The 17,300-nt window shown below is 37.8% G+C and overlaps 1 protein-coding gene across 1 annotated transcript; it reads left to right on the top strand.

Moving 5' to 3' along the window:
* The first annotated feature begins 809 nt into the window (after positions 1-809).
* LOC139124975 (adenosine receptor A2b-like) lies at positions 810-2,906 on the top strand. The gene has a single exon (XM_070691092.1). It carries the CDS (start codon positions 1,024-1,026, stop codon positions 2,431-2,433), a length of 1,410 nt encoding a protein of 469 aa, XP_070547193.1. The 5' UTR covers positions 810-1,023; the 3' UTR covers positions 2,434-2,906.
* Positions 2,907-17,300: the final 14,394 nt, after the last annotated feature.

Raw genomic sequence — 17,300 nt, forward strand, 5'->3', positions numbered from 1 at the left:
ATTTACCGGCTGTAATGTTATTCATATTCAGCTGACGCACGATGTTCGCAGAAAAAAGTGTTCGCCGCCAGTTTGTTTGTTTGTTTTTTACTTTTGCCGGCGGCCTGTTCTTTTTCCCTCTCGTATCAACTGACAAGGAAAACTGAGGTAGGCGAGCAATGTTGTATGATCAGAAGGCATTCCGAAACAGAAATTTAGTTTTGCGTGCGGACCGGAACTGTGATTTGTTCTTTTAGGGACAGAAAAGGTAAAGTCACATGGCACGAAGACTGACGAAGAGCTGGGATAGTATGGACTCTGTAGTCGGGGAGAGGGAGCGAGGGGGAATTTTTCCATAGAGAGAGGAAAAAATTAAACGATTAGTAGAGGGAGGAATTTTCAAATCGCTGTGCAAAGGTAGATGACAATAGCTTTAAATTTACCCAACCATTTGTTAAATTTTGTTCAAAACCTTACCTTACCTTAGTCAATGTATTGTACTTTCAGACAGATTGAAATTTCTTATTAAGGCCGCGCTGAACTGCTATTGAACGAGAGAGAGAGAGAGAGAGAGAGAGAGAGAGAGAGAGAGAGAGAGAGAGAGAGAGAGAGAGAGAGAGAGGAGAGATTGACAGTACGCAGGTATTACGAGCATTTCTGGACTCACACCTTCGAAGCTCAGGTAAATAATTGTATCATTTTATTCACTGAATACCTTTGTAATCTAGTAACGGTGTCGGACTCTTTACATCACAATCTCTGCGCTAAGGACGAGATAAGGTGTGCCTTGTTGCTTTTGTGTCGTCATCGAGGCCAAGCGAGTGGATCGTGCTTTTAATTATTAATGAGTGGGCGGACGGATCAGGAAGGAAACGCGGTGCGGCTGTTCGAAGTGCGAGAGCAGTCACTCGTCGCCTGTAATATGAGGGCTTGAGAGTTTTACGGTTTTTTATTGCCCAGGGACTGCCGACCAGTTGAATGTTATGGTGACTGCGACAAGGCAATGGATTAGACAGACGGAGTAGACGATTTCGAAACGACCTCATGGAGTTCATGTACGACTATCTCACGTTCAACGATAGCCTCCTTGGGGACAACTACACATATCTCTTCTACAATGATTCGTCGCCCGATTCAGGCGGGAATGGTGTGCGAATCTTTGACGATTGGACTGAGAATCTTTGGGTAAGAATTCTCATTATTATCGCCTTCAGTATCGTAATTGTTGTCGGGACGGTTGGAAATTTAGTCGTGCTCATCACCGGCTGTAAGAGGCGACGACGGACGGCTGTATACACTGTATTTATCGTGAATCTGGCGCTATGTGACCTGTACAGGGTGCTCGTTGATGCACCCCTGATAAAATTGGTTTTGATCAATTTATCTATCAGCGATGACCTCAGGAATGTGTCTGAGACAATCTGCGGTATAGGCACGTACGTCACCCTTGTGTTCGGTTCGTGTTCGGTCTGGACGATGCTTGCAATCAGCGTGGAGCGGTATGTCGCTATCTGTCACCCGTTTAAATATCAGAGGTACTGCACGATTAACAGAGCTCGGCTGGTGGTGATTTTAACTTGGATTCTCTGCGCTGTTTCTCTTTTCCCGCTGGTCGCCATGATGGTCAACAACATCAATATCATCCGAGTAGCGCACGATCACGAGTCTGCCGAAAACGGAGAGGTGCGCACAATCTGCATATATGTTATGGAAACCAAACGGCTGGCCGGAGACTTGTATTACGCCTACCTATTTCTATTTTTCACGGGTGTCCCTCTGACTTGCATAATCATCGCCTATGGAAAGAGCTTCTACAGCTTACATAGAAGCATGGAATATTTCGCAAAGACACACGCGACACAGAAGCAAGTTGACAAGCGCAAGAAAATTGCCAAAATGATGCTGTGCATTCTTATAGTGTTTGTCGTCTGCTGGGTTCCATACATCACTTTCACCGCCTTCGCAGCTTTTGGCGGGAACATGCAACGCGATAACATTCTGTTCGTTTACGCGGTGGTCACTTGGTTAATTTTCCTGGGAAGTGCCATAAATCCGTACATATATAGCTACTATTCACGTGACTTTCGCTACAACCTGAACAGAGTTATGTGTTGCTGCCAACAAGACACGAAAATAGGTCGCTTTTTATCGCACAAAGTTTGCTGTTGCTGTTTTGGCGGGAAGGACGACGACTCATATAAAAGAAGTCAAAGCACGAGGACAGACACCAGCGAATTCGGTAGTTCGTCGGACAGTGCGACAAAGAGGTCGAAAAACTCTGAAGAAAATTCAAGTTTCTTTCGGAAAATCGTTCGTTGTGCATCAAATGACGACAATGACAAAGAGAAATCGGGTCATGAAATATTACAGAACGAGTTGGACTCGTCGACACCGATGATGTCGCAAAGCTCAGAGACGAATGTTCAGAAACGAGACTATGAGTCAACCGTGTAAATGATATGCCTGCATTTGCGTGAGCGGTAAATCAACTTGTTGAGCGTTCCGATGCCATGATAATGTTTATGATAACGAGTGTGTGAGTGGCTATCTTCGATGCTATGTTATGCAAAGCGGTTTATGCTAAAGTGTGTGCGGCTGTCAGATTTAACATTCATAGCACAATCGCTGATGTTTGTTTATGTACATAATGTATCAGAGTTTTGAACAGAATTATGTAAGGCGCCTTCGGTCCTGTTGGGTGGTCGAGCGCTCCGATAATATTTTGCTATCAGACCGCAGCACGGTAGCAAGGCTGGTGCAATCCGACGCATGCCTGCATCACAGCACCTGAGTTACATAATAACTTCATTTGGCCCTATCAATCGTTTTCTACAGTCTTATGCCAAAGATGTGTTTCCTGTGATACGACTATTGTAATTGAGAGTGTGGTTCTGGCCATCAATCGAATGAATTCTTTAAGAAAATCAGTATTATTTGTACATCCGTATATTTTGGTCTTAGTTATATATATATATATATATATATATATATATATATATATATATATATATATATATATATATATAAATATATAGATAGATAGATAGATAGATAGATAGATAGATAGATAGATAGATAGATAGATATAGATATAGATATATATATGTATATATACATATATACATATATACCGTTACATAAACAGCTTTATATTCTCATTAATAGATAGATAGATAGATAGATAGATAGATTCAACATACATACATACATACATACATACATACATACATACATACATACATATACATACATACATACATACATACATACATACATACATACATACATACATACATACATACATACTATATTAGTGCAGTAATCACTTCAGTCATTCACTTTTACACCCTAAGTCAAATTCAAATATTGCGTCAAAAATTTCACAAAAATATAAGTACATCCGGGTATCATAGATCTGTTACATCTGTACTTCAAAATGTTCAATGTTTCACTTCCGTTTACGGTGGATGTGTACAAGTGCTGTTTTGATTCATTACTTTTGTGATGTCTGTTCCTCTTCAGCGCCATTTTTTGCCTCAATTTCTCTTTTCGTTGGAGTAACACGACTTTCGTCTACAAGAAGGGTCATGACCCGGCAACCACGTTGGCGAATCTGTCTTAACCTTTTGAGTGCTGTAATTTTCCAACAAAACTTTTAGCGCAACATTTTACCAATTTTTATGAATTTTTCTATATATGTTTTCATAATTTTGGAGCAAACAAGACATCACCGTGACATTCAATTAGTTCCAGTTTTTTATCAAAATTTCGGCAAAAATCTGAAAAAAATTGACTGGGGTATATTTTGTAAAGCGACAAAAATTGACTTTGGCGCTCAAGGGTTAATGTAGTGCAGACATTTTTACAACCAAAAGCAGCCATTATCATTTTTGATACATGACTCGAAATATCTACAAATCTGAGCGAACCGCTGGCTGTGTGTGATTGAGTTTACGGCCTTGTCAGAAATCTACTCCACTCTGAACTCTGCGATGCGTTCAGCTGTGTAGAACGGTGATATATGGTGCCTATATTCATTGCTCGTTTCTCACTTTTCTCCACCGAATGGATGGATTTGAAAACCAGAATTGATACGTCTCCGTGATTTGATAACGAGATTTAATTTGTGGATGCAGATGCGACGGCGAAACATGTGTCTACTCTCTTCAGAACTTATATAAAATGAATCATTGTAAAAAAAACGAAATCAAGAAGAGGGATACCGTATTCGGACACGCCTTGAATAGTAATTAGTGAAAGAGTTGGCTTTAACTCCTTCTTTTCTGTAAGCCCATACATTTCCTTTTAACTACTATTGAGATAGTCTGCGACTCGCAAATGGCAGTTTAAAAATTTTCAACAAATTGTCCTCAAGAAAACTTAAAACCATAATATCCTTTAAGGATCACCGTGAAACAAATTACTTAAATTTTACCAATTTTATCTAAATTTTACTACACGTTACCTATATTTGAAATTCAAAATGACTGTTTTCTCGGTGTTCATGTTCGTTTTACTATGTCCATGGTGATTCAACAAGAAAAAAATATTTTCCAATAGTCGCAAAAAAGCAGCCAGCAAAAAAATAAAATATGGTAAGAATATGTTGTCCCGACGCACAATTTACTGTTAATTTGACTCGCCTTTCCGCTGGCATGGCCGTTAGTTTCAGGGGAAGTGAGGACAGGATGTGAACTAATGTGAGAGATTAAACAAAGAGAAACCAGATGAGGTAATGCATAATTAGATTAGCTTACACAATGGTGGGCCTTCCGACGAGTCGTCGATAAAAATAGTCCAATGTGTTTATAGTTGTTTTGTGTGTTTGAGCAAAACTGGTGCAAAATAAACAATTGCACACAATGGACCTGTTAATATGCAAATCCGCTGTTCAACTGCCCGTCGATAGCAATTTTTTCAGGCGAAGAAGAGAACTGAACTCAGCATTACACCTTACTTTTACGGTATCAGTACCCCCTATGATAGTAGTCACGTGATCTGATAGATAACAGGTGCACCATCGCTGGCCCAATAGCCGACTCTACAGTTTCTTTGAGCATGTGTCAAAATGATGTGCTTTGGCGTGCTAAAATTGACAGAATAAATATCGAGGGAATTTGACTTTAACATACGAATATTCATCCTTTTTATTTTACACGTTGGTGTGAAACAACTTTTATAAAAATGTACACAGGGTTTATGCCAATAGCTTTGCAATTTCACTGTAAATGTTTAACAAATAATTCAATATTCATTGCAAATTTGCGGTGAATTTTCTCGCTTTTGTTTTGACAAAGATTATTGGAATATTCGGATATATGGTTACTTTTACCGTCTTTTCACTTTTGAAATAAAACTTTGGTTTGAATGTTGTTATGTAGGTCATTTACCCCACACTCATCATGACCTGAGTTCAATTAGTCTAGAACATTCTCAAGGTCACTGCCCTTGATGACCTCACAACCTTGAATTCAATTAGTCATGTTTGGAATGTTCTGGAAAGTTGATTAGTTGTGTAAGGGAGATAATTTTAGAACAGTAATTAGCATGTCAATAAAAGTTCTAGATTGTTCTTATATGCCTTTATAAAAGGGACGTGCACAGCTTCCAGTCAGACTTTTGGGATCGTGTCTTGTGTGTTACTAAACTCCAGCAGTAGTCATTCTCAAGACTTTTCAAGACCTTCACTGTCAACGCTGGATTTATACTGTGGACTTTGTGCAGCTTCAAGCCTGCAAGCCAAAGGACTGTTCATTCATCCGACTGACTGTTACAACTCTGAGACTGGAGCTTTGCCGTCCCAGCTGAGATAAGTAATCTGTACACTTTTAAAAGCTTGTACTCTATCCCTGACTTAGCAATTAGTTTTATTTTTGTAATAAATTTTGTTTAAACGTTAACTGCTGAGTTCACCCTTTTGTTCGTTTTCTCTGCACGTAACAAATTGGGGGCTCGTCCGGGATACGAATATTTTGAGCCGTTTGACAACATTTTGTCTGCCTTTTTAAAACTACTGTATACTGTGAACTCAGCGAAATTTAATCATGGCGGAATTTAAACCAGAGGAAATGGATGACCTTGATCAGGACACATTTGATTCCCTCAGAAAAGACGACCTCATAACACTGGCCAATTTCCTTAAAGTAGAAGTCAAAGATCTATGCGCAAGAGGGAAATACAGTACCGTATTGCCAAACATCTAGTTGATTTAGCCAATTTGAGGAATCCACCCTGAAGATTATGAGCCCGAGTCTACCTCTGAACTCAGAAAATTAGAATTAGAAATGCAGACGAATTTGGAGATCAAGAAACTAGAATTACAAATAGAAAAAGAAAAATACAAATGCAGTTAGAAATGGAAGAAAGACAGAGAGAGAAAGATAGGCAGGAAAGATTAGAAATGAAACGTTTAGAGCTTGGACAGTCAGGAAAATCCTTCCTTCACACGGTTTTGACATCACTAAGCATTTCAGGTTAGTTCCCCCTTTCCAAGAAAAGGATGTTGATAAATATTTCCTTCATTTTGAGAAAATTGCTCAGAGTCTGAATTGGCCTAAGGAGTCCTGGTCTATGCTTTTGCAGAGTGCTTTGGTGGGTAAAGCCAGAGAAATTTACATTCAATTGTCAGTAGAGCAGGCTTCAGATTATGATTCTGTGAAGGAATTAATTCTCAAGGGCTATGAGTTGGTGCCTGAAGCTTACCGTCAGAAATTTAGGGATTGTGAGAAGGCGAAAGATCAAACTTATGTTGAATTTGCTCGAACAAAAGAACAACTGTTTGATCGTTGGTGTTCTTCTGAAAGGTCAGTCAGAATTATGACAAATTACGACAGCTCGTTTTGATTGAGGAATTTAAAAGGTGCATCCGGAGTGACATCAAGACGTTTATCAATGAACAAAAGGCAGATACATTAGAGGTTGCTGCACGTTTGGCCGATGATTATTCATTGACCCACAAATCTTCATTTCTCAGCAAACCATCCCAGTCCTTTTCCTACAGAAACAATGCAGGTAAATTTAACTCCTCCTTTTCATCCAAGAATTTTTCAAAGGACAGTAGAAAATCAAATGACAACAGTTCACAGAGTTCAAGTAACACTTCCACATCATCAGATCCCAAGTCTCAATCTCCTTCTGACAAACAGTTCGGTACACTTTCTTGTAATTATTGCAAGAAAGACGGCCATTTAATGTCAGATTGTTTCAAATTGAAAAGAAAACGTGAAGGTCAAAGTGGTCAAAGTGGATCTAAGCCCACCGGCTTTATTTCTTCATCAACTCAATTAGAGTCTAATAATGTGTGCAACACATTTTCTGAGGTTAAACCCTCTCATCCCCAATTAATGAGGTCAAGGTCAATTCTTCTCAAGATAGCATTATGGGTATTTTCGAACCATTTATTTATGATGGTTTTATATCACTTTCTAGTGATTTATCTTCCGCTACCTCTGTCAAAATTTTAAGAGGTACTGGGGCTTCCAAGTCTCTTTTGTTTGCAGATACCCTGCCGTTTTCTGAAAAGTCATTTTCAGGTTCTAAAGTTCTTGTTAAGGGGGTATATTGTACTGACTACATTCCTGTTCCTCTCCATAATGTGCATTTGTCTTCTCACTTTGTTTCTGGACCTGTGACTTTAGGTATAAGGCCTTTTTTGCCTTTTGAAGAGATTCACCTTCTTCTTGAAAATGACCTTGCTGGGGACAAGGTCATTACTAATCCACTTGTGACTGATAATCCTACTTTAGATCAGGATCCAGAGCCAATTGAACAAGAGATACCCGATTTATTTCCTTCATGTGCCATTACTCGAGCCATGTCAAAGAAAACTTCCGAGAATCAAATACTCTCAAATAATGTCACAGATGTTGACTTAAATGACACCTTTCTCAGTCAGGTGTTTGACACGGATCATTCCGTTATCCCTCGTGGATTTGAAACTTCCAATAAAACTTCTGCTGACCAAAGTCAGACATTTTCTAGATCAAATCTCATTGCAGAACAACACAAAGACCCAGATATTTTGTCTTTGTTTGACAGGGTAGATGATGAAGATAAAACTTCAGATAGCTCTGTTTCCTATTATACAAAATCTGGTATTCTCATGCGTAATGGAGACCTCCAGATGTTTTGGTTGATGACGATTGGGCTATAAAACATCAAATTGTGGTTCCAAAGCCCTACCGTGCTGAAATATTGCGCCTGGCCCATGAACCCCCTGGGCTGGTCACTTAGGAGTCAGGAAAACTATCATAAAATTCTCAGTCACTTTTATTGGCCTAATCTCAGGCAGGATGTAGCACATTTCTGTAAAACTTGTCACACATGTCAAATGGTAGGAAAGCCAAATCAGACCATTCCAAAGGCCCCTTTACAGCCAATTCCTGCATTTCAAGAACCATTTAGTCGGATACTAATAGACTGTGTTGGGCCCCTACCAAAAACAAGATCAGGAAATGAGTACATGTTGACAATTATGTGTACATCAACTCGGTTCCCCGAAGCCATACCACTGAGAAATATAAAGACAAAGACTATAGTGAAGCTTTAGTCAAATTTTTCACTTTATTTGGCCTCCCTAAATGTGTCCAGTCCGATCAAGGCTCCAACTTTATGTCTGGTATTTTTCAACAAGTATGGATCAGCTAGGCATTAAACAGTATAGGTCATCCGCCTATCATCCAGAAAGTCAGGGTGCTCTTGAGCGATTTCATCAAACTTTGAAAAACATGATAGGACCTACTGTTTGACACAGAGAAGCAGTGGGATGAAGGAATTCATTTTCTGCTCTTTGCTGTTAGAGAGTCAATTCAAGAGTCTCTTGGTTTTAGCCCATTTGAGCTTGTATTTGGACATACAGTCCGTGGCCCACTTAAGCTAGTTAAAGAGAAATTCCTATCAGACGATGATGATTGTCTGAATATTTTGCAATATGTGTCAGATTTTCGTACGAAACTCTCTAAAGCATGTGAATTAGCCAGAGAAAATCTTGAGTCATCTCAGCAGTCAATGAAAACCAAATATGATAAAAGCACCTCAAAACGGAAGTTTGAACCAGGTCAAAAAGTTCTTGTTCTACTTCCAATTCCTGGCAAACCACTCCATGCTCGTTACTTTGGGCCATATCTAATCGATAGAAATTGAGTGATTTAAATTACATCATAATAACACCTGACAGGCGAAAACAAAAACAGCTATGTCACATAAATATGCTTAAGCCATATTTGGATAGGGATAATCCTACTAAAACAAAGCCTGTCAGTACAGTCAGTTCTGGCCATTATGAAGATAGTGATACTGAAACTGACTTGAGTGAAAATACTCTAAACTCAAAGCTGGGCTCGGTCAAGCTTCAGAACTCAGAAATCCTGGAGAAGCTGGAGTCTACAAAGTTGGCACACCTCCAGCCAGAACAACAACAACAGGTGAAAGAACTGCTCCATGAATATAAACACCTGTTTCAAGATGTTCCAACGAGGACAAACGTCATCTATCACGACGTTGATGTTGGGGACAGTAAGCCTGTAAAACAACATCCATACAGACTGATCCAACAAAAGCGAAATATCTCCAGGAAGAAGTCAAATACCTGCTGGACAATGACTTTATTGAACCCAGTAAAAGTAACTGGAGTTCGCCGTGTATACCTGTTCCCAAATCAGATCACAGTTATCGTATGTGCACGGACTTTAGAAAGGTCAACACTTTAACAAAGACAGACACTTTCCCAATCCCGAGGATTGATGACTGCATCGACCGAGTGGGAAAAGCCAAGTATGTGACGAATTTGACCTACTGAAGGGATTTTGGCAAGTCCCTCTGACGGATCGTGCTCGTGAAATATCCGCCTTTGTTACACCAGACGGATTGTTCCAGTACAAGGTGATGCCATTCGGAATGAAGAACTCTCCGGCAACGTTCCAACGGATGATCAACGACGTCATATCCGGGCTAGACGGGTGTGCAGCCTACGTTGACGACGTCGTTCTGTATAGTGACACCTGGGAGGAACACATCAAGCTCATGCGGAAGTTCTTTGAGAGACTGAGCAAAGCAATGTTGACTGTCAACCTTGCCAAATCTGAGTTTGGCTGGGCGAGGGTGACTTACCTCGGACACACTGTAGGACAGGGTGAGGTAAAACCTGTTGATGCCAAAATCAGTGCCATTTCAAGTTTTCCCATACCAAACTGCAAACGACAACTGATGCGCTTTCTCGGTATGGCTGGTTACTACAGAAAATTCTGTCCAAATTTCTCCACAATTACTGAGCCTTTGACTAACTTACTTAAAAAGAAAGTAAAGTTTGTTTGGTCAGAGCAATGCCAACAGGCATTTGATACACTTAAAGCCATACTGCAAAGTGCTCCAGTGTTGTCTGCACCAGATTTCACTTTGCCATTCAAATTAGCTGTGGATGCTAGTGATACGGCTGCTGGTGCTGTTTTATTGCAAGAGGATAGTCATGGTGTAGATCATCCTGTTTGCTATTTTTCACGCAAATTTAACAAATCCCAGAGAAACTACTCTACAATTGAAAAAGAGTGTTTATCTTTGATATTAGCTTTACAGCATTTTGAAGTTTATGTTACTTCTTCAATCAGCCAATAGTGGTTTATATTGATCACAACCCTCTTGTTTTTCTGCAGAAATTTAAAGGCAAAAATCAGAGATTGCTAAGATGGAGTTTAATGTTACAGGAGTTTAATCTTGATATTAGACATATCAAAGGCAAAGACAATTTAATTGCAGACTGTCTCTCTCGTATTTAGAGTTTATTGTTGTTCACTTTCAAGAAATTTTACTTTAGAGTAAAACAAATTTGAGTACTTAAATCCTTTTCAAGATTGCATTTGTAAAAGAAAGATTTTTCTTTGAAAAATTTTCTTTTTTTGAAGAGGGGGTGTGTTATGTAGGTCATTTACCCCACACTCATCATGACCTGAGTTCAATTAGTCTAGAACATTCTCAAGGTCACTGCCCTTGATGACCTCACAACCTTGAATTCAATTAGTCATGTTTGGAATGTTCTGGAAAGTTGATTAGTTGTGCAAGGGAGATAATTTTAGAACAGTAATTAGCATGTCAATAAAAGTTCTAGATTGTTCTTATATGCCTTTATAAAAGGGACGTGCACAGCTTCCAGTCAGACTTTTGGGATCGTGTCTCTTGTGTGTTACTAAACTCCAGCAGTAGTCATTCTCAAGACTTTTCAAGACCTTCACTGTCAACGCTGGATTTATACTGTGGACTTTGTGCAGCTTCAGCCTGCAAGCCAAAGGACTGTTCATTCATCCGACTGACTGTTACAACTCTGAGACTGGAGCTTTGCCGTCCCAGCTGAGATAAGTAATCTGTACACTTTTAAAGCTTGTACTCTATCCCTGACTTAGCAATTAGTTTTATTTTTGTAATAAATTTTGTTTAAACATTAACTGCTGAGTTCACCCTTTTGTTCGTTTTCTCTGCACGTAACAATGTGAATGGCATTAATGTCTGTTCACCAAATGAGGAACTGTTGATCCAACTTCCAAGAAGCGATTACATAAAATGATACAACTAGATCAGTATTACAATAACAAAATATAAAGTTGACTTGGCTGCAGGCCAAGACTGATAAAGAGATGACACACGATTTCCCCCATCCCCGGATACCGAACCTTCAGATTTCAAACCTTCGAAATAGAAAATAATAATATATAAATAAATAAATAAATATAAATATATATATATATATATATATATATATATATATATATATATATATATATATATATATATAAGCAAACAGATAAAAAAATTAATTATTTAATAAAATCGACGAAATTGATGAATCTGAACGTGGGCACCAAACTGTCCAATGTCTCCCGTTTTAAAAACAAATATCTAGTGTGAGGGTTTATCGTATAATCTCACTTTCGCCGTGTTTCATTATACATGTGACTTTATAGCCGTAAAAGGAAGCAAGTACTTAGTGAATATGACAGTATTTATCTTGTCTGACGATAACGTCAAGTTCAGAAAAATGCTCTGGAAGGTTTTCTGTAAAGCGTTGATCATCGAAAATGTCTGCCACGAAACAGTGCGACAGCAATAAGATAATGTTCGAACAAAGGACATGCTTACAATCCTTTTCTTGAGACAACATCATGCATACAGCTTGACAATGAATTTGGAACTTGTGGACGGAAAGGTTTATATTACAAAGCGGAAAGCGGACAGCTGCGAACAGCTTTCACTTCTCGTCAAGAAATTAATATCGTTTAGAAATGCCTCACAATATTACACTCACATGTAAATATTTCACGAAAGCGGCTGGCTGGTTGCTCCTGGTTACAACAAAGTCGCCTTTTCACTGCAGTCATACTCGCTCTGATACTGAATCCGAGTTTTGATAGAAAGACATAGATATGCCATTAGAACTCACAAAGGCGTATGATTAGTTCCTGGTGGTAATTATGATCTTTACGTAGTATCTTTGAGCAGCAGGTGGAACGCTTAGTCAGTTTTAATTTTCCAATACCATATCTTAGAATTAATTTTTCATGGCTTCATTAGCGTTATAGCAGGTATAAAATCGACTCAATTCATATTCAAATTGAAAGATGATGAACGCAAGTCGTTTTAATTAGCCCTGATTGCTTGGTCGGAATTCCGATAATTACCAATTTCCAGTATCGTGTGCGTGGCGTTTTTCACTGATGTAATCCAATGTTGTATGCAAATATTGACACGCACTTGGTAAACCGCAAACACGTGGTTGGAAAAGGTGAAGAGATTGCGAGGGAGATAAGCGGGTTCATGGCAACGGGTGACGAGAGAGGCAGAGCCAAGCCGTCCGATCGATTCGAATACTGTGTTGCTTGCGAGACCTTGAAAACGACGAGACGAAATTAGTGCAGTCCATCTTGTCAGCTACTTAAAAAGTGAAACGATAAGTGTGGTAATTATGCAAACAGACAAGTTCGAAAGGGTGCAGAGTGTCTTCATATGGCTGATTCTAACACTTAATCAGTGTACCCTGACGCTAAACTTGCCCAAGCAATGTAAGTGTAGAGTACAAATAAATAAACTCTGGGGACAAAAACTATAAAATGTAGTTGACATCACAAAACGATGAAAAAAATACCCATGCCTTTTTAATAAACAATGACAGCCAAACAACAAAACGCAATCGTGGTCATAGTGATGATGACGATTACGACGAAGATAACATTAACAACAACTGTAACAACAACAACAACAACAACAACAACAACAACAACAACAGGCACTTTAAATGTCAAAAGCATCTAACAATAAATGGTATATATATATATATATATATATATATATATATATATATATATATATATATCATTTATACATAGCATCTAACAATGATATATATATATATCATTCATTGTTAGATGCTATGTAGATGATATATATATATATATATATATATATATATATATATATATATATATATATATATATATATATATATATATATTATAATATATATATATATATATATATATATATATATATATATATATATATATAATTACATAACAACACTGACTTTACTTGAACTCTGTTGTGAAAAGGTAACTTTTGATGTTCTTAAAGAAATTTCTGGTTAAGTCGAATGAGTGAAGCATTTTGTTGGTTATCGGACAGCAGATGGCAGAACGGAAATGTCATGAATATTGCACCTGGGAAGTGCGTTGTTGATAAATTTATATAAACTAATGGCATCACCGTACTTTCCTCCTGAATTTTTTTATTCTGTTTCTGTTTAGTTTACTTACAAATTCAGGTCTTGTCGAATGGATAGAGTTAGTATCATAACACGCTCCAACTACCGATCACAGTATCTTAGCAACACTGAGTGCGTTTGAATAAACGTTGAACACTTGATTGACTTTGTGATCATGCTAGTTCTTGAGAATGGATTGCCAAGGAGTGCACGCTAAACAGCTTAACTTTCCCTCTGTTACGCTTTATGCGGTCCGTAGTAACTCTTTTTCTCACTCTGTCTCCTTCAGTCAGTCAGTCTTTCCCTCCTTCCCTCCCCTCCCCCCTCCATGGGAGTCTTTGTGTATCCAACTGACTTTTTTCACCCCATTTTCTCCGCCATTGTGTTGTCAGTCTGTGTGTGACACGACTACTTATGAAAATGCCATTGAGGTTAACCTGCCGGTAATCATCAAAGTCGAAATATTCATAAAAATGTATGTTTCATGACATTTGCATATCGTTCAAGTCCGCTCACTGATGCATAAATGGAAAGATATGCCCATCTATTATTGAAATCCAATTTTGTTGTTGCTCCACAATTTTACACAGAAATGTTCATTTCATGTAAATTACAATATTTCCTAAATTGATATCATTAATTGATGGACTAATGAGTAAAATGGAAATAAGTACATTAAGTTAACACAGCCAAAGAAGATAATTGACAAAGAATGCCATTAACGGAAGATTAAAAAAAATAATCTTTTTCCGTCAACAATTTTCCCTGCAAAGGCCATTAGTGAATGTTATGATTCATCGTCGTCAAAACACTCTGAATTAATTGATAACAGATATCTCAGAGTTTGCTGGAAGGCTCTGCAGATACTTGAATCACATGTTCTGCAGATGATCAATACTGCTTCTCCACACTGCTTATAAAAAGGACAGGCTGCGGTTATAAGTGATCTTTTGTCCTGTTCTGATGTCAGGAAGTAACGTGTTCAAGTTGTTTAAAATATCATAATTAACATTTCTGTGACGACGGGTTGCGTAATTTCAAGAAAGAATAATCGCCCTTTTAAAGCTGTGCGCCATGTAAATTAACGCTATCGGCGTCGACTGAATTCGATATACCACGTTAGAATGCTTAGTTAAATTCCTCGAAGATGCAACCGGATCTAGATTTTATCCGAGCTACGCTTTGTCGGAGCTGCGCATGCGCTGGGAGGTAAAATGAAAATTGTGATGCTCCAACCGCATCAATCTTTTTGGTGGCAGTGGGCTGCAGGAGGCCACTTCGATAGCTAACGAGCTGAGAAGACGCCTAAGTTAAGGTATTTTGTGTCCAGAAAATGAAAGATTTAAACTTGTGTTCAAAAATTTTCCTCAAGCGAACTTTCACCCATTCTCTTTCAAAATCAAGAATAAAAATCGAGGATCACCTTCCGAATTCAGGTACCCGGACACACAAATTATTCAACTTATGCGTTATGTACTGATATTTGAAATTCTCATAATCGCCGCGATGACTGTGTTAACTGTATAACGAAAAATAAGATCCCCTACTTTCGCAAGCCGGTGAAAATTTTATTTACTTTTTCACCTCCAAACAGAGCGCCCACAAGTAGCAGACCAAAAGAATGTTGTAAACGTTTGAGAGTCCGAAAAGCTGTTCACGTGGCCCTGGGGCATTCGGGGCATTTTCGGTGACACATATTTGCATAATTGCAAAAAAATAACACAGCGAAGGTTCTGCCATTCGACCTGATGAAATCTGGTAGCTTTCTCAAGACGGTGTTCTATCGTTTTTACGTCACAAAACACACTTGATTAACATGCAACAGTTGGGAATCGGGTCAAGCAGACTTCCACAGGACAGTGATTACCAACTGACCCGAATGACTGGAACAGGTTTCCTCGAGACTGGAATCCATTTATATAATTGGTCTCTGTACAAACCGTACAAGGGTTTAATTATAGCCTCTAACGTCTGCGGGCGTTTTATTACCTTTTTACGATCTCCTGTAAATCTTCCATTGTACATCAGCCGAGTGATGTTAGTTTCTTGTGTTGATTAATTCGCCTCCAATAAAAGACACGCTCATTCTAAATTGAAAACCTTGACATCTGGCATCTATACACAGAGCACCATTTTCAGGTAGAACGAACACCTCTGGGACGCATATTCGTACTTTAAATGTTCTACAACTATTTTCTGATCTACCACTCGCGCTCATTTCAAAGCTTGTGGAGAAAGACAAAAATTCAAAATTACAGTTTTTCAAAATCTGAAATTAATTTTTTCCCTATAATAACTAACACAAGAATGGCAGCAATTTTGAATTTCAAACATCGCAAAATGTTGGGTAACTTGCTTCTCTAGTTCCAAACTTTGCACTTTCAACCCGATTTTTATTGTTGATTTGATAAAAGAATGGTTGAAAGTTCATTTAGGAATTTTTGAGCTAAAGTGTACTTTCACTTTCGAGGTGCATACTACCTTTAATGGAATAATCATCGATGATCAGTTGGTCCGATAACAAATAGGGTTTGGGAGATATAGTAAGGGACGATCCATTTATAACTTGAGCCCGTAATCACAATCTTGCAGCCCTACCAAGACATCTTTCATATTGTAGTGATATTTCCTCCAAGCTTTGAATGTACATCTATTCTAGCAATCTACAAAGAGAAATTGTTCATAAAGTGAATAAGTGGACCATATATATATATATATATATATATATATATATATATATATATATATATATATATATATATATATATATATATAGATAGATAGATAGATAGATATATAGATAGATAGATAGATAGATAGATAGATAGATAGATAGATAGATAGAGATATATTCAAAAGTAGTTAAACAGTTTAAATTCACCCGGATGGAAATAAGTACAGCAATGATGTAAAGTAACGTCATGCAAGTGCAAGCAATAGATCATTATGGGTTCTCTATGGTTGTGTCATATGAATTATGAAGATATGACATCAGCAGGATTAGTTTATAACAATTAATATACAACAAAGAAATAACATCATCAAAATCTCCTAGTGTTCATCAGTTTTTACCAAGGCGACTGTTTCGGGGATTTGAAAACAATACAGTCAACTGCCTTGGCTCCCCAAGCAGTACTGATCAGGTACCACCACACCTTAAGTTATACTGAGTCTTATGTTATGTATGATGTCTTTAGGTGGTACATTGAATTTTTCAAAAAGTTGAGGATGTCTTGACATAGCTTTATGAAACTGTCTGATAATTTTAGGTTGTTGTCCTCCTTGAGACAACATCCTGTTGTACAGGCTGGCAACTCTTGGAAGAAAATCTTCTATTAGAAGTGTTGCGCGAGTAATGCGAAGATATATATATATATATATATATATATATATATATATATATATATATATATATATATATATATATATATATATATACATTATATATATATATATATATATATATATATATATATATATATATATATATATATATGTTTGTCTATGTGTCGGGTGCTGGCTTGTCTTGTCGACAAATATCAAATACAGATTTTGTTAGTATAAAGATAAAAATAAAAGT

The sequence above is a fragment of the Ptychodera flava genome, assembly GCF_041260155.1.
Source record: "Ptychodera flava strain L36383 chromosome 23 unlocalized genomic scaffold, AS_Pfla_20210202 Scaffold_24__1_contigs__length_23054250_pilon, whole genome shotgun sequence".
Classification (NCBI taxonomy): domain Eukaryota; kingdom Metazoa; phylum Hemichordata; class Enteropneusta; family Ptychoderidae; genus Ptychodera; species Ptychodera flava.

What these genes read in the sequence shown, in the direction of transcription:
- LOC139124975 (XM_070691092.1), top strand. Translation starts at nt 1,024, where the DNA reads ATGGAGTTCATGTACGACTATCTCACGTTCAACGATAGCCTCCTTGGG.